We start from the raw sequence: 4,261 nt of genomic DNA, 5'->3' as shown, positions 1-4,261 counted from the left end.
TCAGCATGGTCTTTAAATTTGGATATGGATTTTTACACTTGGTCATAGTGGAGACATGAATATGCCGTTTTCATGTATTTCATCTCATTTAATTCACTTTTGAACAAATATTATCATTTGGCAAAAACTAAAACTAAAAAAAAACTAGAATAAAAAAACAATACAAAGTTTCCAATAAGCATTGCACATTTTGCAATAGTGTGGAATCAATCAATACTCTCGCCTCTCAAATGTTAAGATGGCCTCAAGCACAAAGATTCTTGTCCTTATAATGGCCTGCTCTAACAATTTATCCAACTGCGTCAACTTGATTGTCTTTAAGTTGAATATCCCATTCCAAGACGATGCATTTTCTACTTTTTAGTTTTTTAGTTTTTTTTTTGAACCTTAGTTTTTTTTTTGAACCTTGGTTTTTTTTTTCTTAATGTAAGCATTTCCGTCATCATCAACGTTGCAATATGTCATCATTACATGTTAGCTTCATGTGATCATTAACTTAAAACTTATAATATGTCATCACTACATGTTAGCTTCATGTGATCATTTATTGAACGCATGACATCCATTTTGCCTAGACTCTTGAGTGATGTCACATTAATTTTCTTGTTGCTTATTTTAAAGAGAATTACATTACATCAGTATAATATTGAAAACTTGAAATTGAAGCAATACATATAAAATGAACCATCTTTTTTCCTGACAACAATTTCTTCTCTACCCATCCCAGACTTTTTGGGACTTCATTCACCTACACACAGATACATTCAAACCAAACCAAACCGAAAACCAAACAAGAACATTTCCCATCGCTTATGGCTCAGGATGGGTTTTGGTTTAGCCTAAACCCAATCATGTAGAAACCGAAATAAACTTAAATAGAAAACATCACTAGGGATATATTTGTGTCGTTGTCTCTTTGTTTTTATCAAAACCGGTTCCAAGAGAATGCAACGGGACTTCTCACTTCGTGTTGAGTATTGGTCCAAGTGATGGAACCATACTCAGCCTTGTTCGTCAAACTCACTCCCTTCTTGCTAACAAACGTGACCGTGTACCTCTTCTTCTCTCCCACTTTTCTAAACGCAAGCTTCGACGGTTTAACAGAGATCCCAACACTAGGCGCTCCGCTAACCACCACCTTGTAAACCGCGTTCGCTGCACCGACATTGGTTACCTCCCGAGTGTACCGTACAACCCTTTTGCCCCCAAACAAAACCGAGAAACTCGGGTAGTTAAGCTGGCCAGGATTAGAGAACTTCTTCAAGCAGTTAACGCTAGGTCGTTTCACGATCGCCACGATATGATCTACTGTGTAGTCTAGAGAGCACAAGAACTTGATGTATTCCTCGGTCGAGATGTCGTAGACAAGACCCGGCGTGAGAGCCTTAAGAGGATCTACATGGCCCGAGCCGTGAACATGTGGGTTAGAGAGACTGTTGTCTGCAGCATCACGAAGAGGAGAGTTTGTGTTGTCAAGTGTGTAAGCTGTGGTCATTAGCGCTGATTTGATAGCACTTGGGCTCCACTCAGGATGAGCTGCTTTCAAAAGACCGGCTAAACCACTGATGTGTGGGCATGACATTGACGTACCTAACAAGAACCAAAACCCATAAATAATCAATAACTGAATATGTAATCAAAATCATCAAATTTGTATGATCTCTTTTGCAATGGGAACTTAATAAATGAGAATCTCCCAAACTTCATGACCATAGATAATCAATCATTGAATATGCCAACAAAACAAAGTTCCAAAAATTGAATCTTTAAACCCGTGAAGTACCTGACATGATGTTGAATTGGGTCCTCCTCGAGTCCTTCTCAAGACCTGTGGGACCAATAGCATCGGACCAACCAGCCAAAATGTTAACTCCGGGACCAATGACGTCAGGTTTCAAGATCTCCGGTGTAACAGTGTTTGGACCTCTCGAGCTAAACGCAGCAACCACAGGAGAAGGGCGAACATCAAGAATCGTTCCTTTGAAAACAAGAACAGCCATTGGATTCGTCTCCGATTTGACGTATTCTCTAAGGAGATCACCTGTCTTCTTCCCAACAGCAATTGCCGGGAGCAAATGACTATCCGCCACAAGCTCCTCACCACTCGCCGCCGTGTTCGCCATTATCATCCCTAAACCTCCTGCGTCTCTCACCACAGCTCCTTTCTCCACACGAGCGTTCACGCCTCTGTCGCAAACCACGATCTTGCCTCGAACCGTCGTGGGATCGAGCGAGCCAGGGAGACAGAGATTGCTCGAGCTGCTGTTTCCTTTGTTGTAAACCAATTCGAGCGGTTTCGTCCCCATTCCTTCGCCGCTGTAAAGCGAGACTCCGACGAGACGTTTCCCGTTTCCGAGATTCGCGAAAGCCGGGAAATCTCGATCTAGGGTTCCGGCTCCAACTGTCATAACCCACGGCGCGACGTTCGCGACGGAGGATCTAGTCGGACCGCTGTTTCCGGCTGAGCAGGAGACGAAAACGCCTTTCTCCATAGCGGAAAACGCTCCGATCGCGATCGTATCACGGTAATACGGAGCTGATCCGCCGCCGAGAGAGAGAGAAAGCACATCCACGCCGTCTAGAATCGCTCGATCCATGGCGGCGAGAATATCAGATCCGAAACATCCGGTACTCCAACAGACCTTGTAAGTAGCGATACGAGCACGCGTCGCCATCCCTCTCGCCGTACCCGCGGCGTAACCGAGGAAACTCGCGTTTCTCACGGCGGATCCAGCGGCGGTGCTCGAGGTGTGGGTCCCATGTCCGTCGACGTCACGAGGTGAAACAGACTCACGCTTGCTCGAGAAACCACCGCCTGAAGCCATTTGAAACCCTTTAGAGAAGCTCCTCGCTCCGATCAGCTTCTTGTTACACAATTTCGAATCGAAATCAGTTCCAGATTCACACTCTCCTTTCCACTTAGACGGAATCTCCGGCATACCGGAATCGTCGAAACTCTTGGACTCAGGCCAAACACCAGTATCCAAAACTCCGATAATCACACTATTAGAGGCTTGGCCTAGATCCTGACCACTGTACCCAGCAGCGACACCGAATTCGGAGTTGAGACCGAGAAATTCGGGAGTACGAGTCGTGTGAAGAGTGTAAACAGGATCCTCGAAGACATCGAGGATTGAATCGGAGCGGAGGAGTGATTCGGCTTCGTTAGAGTCGAGGAAAGCGGAGAAACCATTGAAGGAGGTTGTGTAAGTGTAGAGAAGAGAAGATTCCGATTCCGATTGTTGTTGGGTTGAGAGAGATTGGAGCTGTGAAGTGTACCAATCGTGGTGAGTTGGGAACGAGTCCGGTTTATCGGAGTGTTTAACTCGGACGATGTAAGTTTTTTTTGCTTCTGTTGAGTAGAGGAGGAAGATGAGGAGGAAGGATATGGTAATGGAGGAAGCCATGACTCTTGTGGAAGCAGAGAAGAGAGTGAAGAAGAAGAAGAAGAAGAAGAAGAAGAAGAAGAGAGAATAAAGGAGTGTTTGGGGATTTTTAAAAGTTAGAAAAAAGCGGCCACGTTAGGGTCGTGTTACCGTTATTAATTAAATAACGGAAATGCCATCGTCGGTGCGTTTTTCGAAAGAAGTGTGTGTGGGGGAACAGCTGGAGACACGATACGTGTAAAAGGGGACTCAATGGCTCTGTTTTAGTTTGGGCCCATTCTTTCTTTTATTGGTTTTCTCAACGTTCTTTTGTTCTTTTTCCTAATTATATTTTTTCTTCTCGACGCTCTTTTGTTTCCTTGTTTTTTTCGTATAAAGAAAAAATTAACATAGTTTTAATAATATCATAGGTGATAAGCGGATTAAATTAAACGAGATTGACGGAGTTGATATGGCCATTTCTCCAAAGTCTTCCATGTCGTCATCCAACCCAAACATTGATTCGAACTCTGGTAGGAGTTGAAAAAATCTGGATTAATCTGAACCGAATTCAAAGGAACAAAATCAGATTCGTATAATCACAAATATCCAAATCGTTTTAGAAAAAAAAAATATTTTGGATATTTGAACTGAACCAGAAGCCAATTGATATCTGAATGAATATCAAAATATCAGAAATTCAATTATATAAGCAAAATATTAATATATATTTAGATTTATGCAATGTTAGCTATAAGATCATTTCTAAACTACTCTTTCTAAACTACTCTATCAAAGACCGAAATATCTATTACTAGGTTTGATCTTGGAAACCTAATTGACTTTTGTGGTTGGACGGTTGATTTCAGATAGTATTCTCATCGTTCAAGAGATGT

The 4,261-nt window shown here is 42.6% G+C and overlaps 1 protein-coding gene across 1 annotated transcript; it reads right to left on the bottom strand.

Moving 5' to 3' along the window:
- Positions 1 to 701: 701 nt before the first annotated feature.
- LOC18013738 (subtilisin-like protease SBT1.8) lies at positions 702 to 3,471 on the bottom strand. Its single transcript, XM_006396066.2, has 2 exons — positions 1,784 to 3,471; positions 702 to 1,590 (listed from the first exon to the last, which is right to left on the bottom strand). Exons 1-2 carry the CDS (start codon positions 3,405 to 3,407, stop codon positions 926 to 928), a joined length of 2,289 nt encoding a protein of 762 aa, XP_006396129.1. The 5' UTR covers positions 3,408 to 3,471; the 3' UTR covers positions 702 to 925.
- Between the last annotated feature and the right edge of the window lie 790 nt (positions 3,472 to 4,261).

The sequence above is a fragment of the Eutrema salsugineum genome, unplaced genomic scaffold (assembly GCF_000478725.1).
Source record: "Eutrema salsugineum unplaced genomic scaffold, Eutsalg1_0 scaffold_4, whole genome shotgun sequence".
In the NCBI taxonomy this organism is placed as follows: Eukaryota; Viridiplantae; Streptophyta; class Magnoliopsida; order Brassicales; family Brassicaceae; genus Eutrema; species Eutrema salsugineum.
This window is presented reverse-complemented; position numbering and strand designations above follow the sequence as displayed.

Coding starts and splice junctions, on each gene's coding strand:
- LOC18013738 (XM_006396066.2), bottom strand. CDS start 3,407: ATGGCTTCCTCCATTACCATATCCTTCCTCCTCATCTTCCTCCTCTAC. Junction 1,591..1,783: donor CCAATTCAACATCATGTCAG/GTACTTCACGGG, acceptor GGTTCTTGTTAG/GTACGTCAATGTCATGCCCA.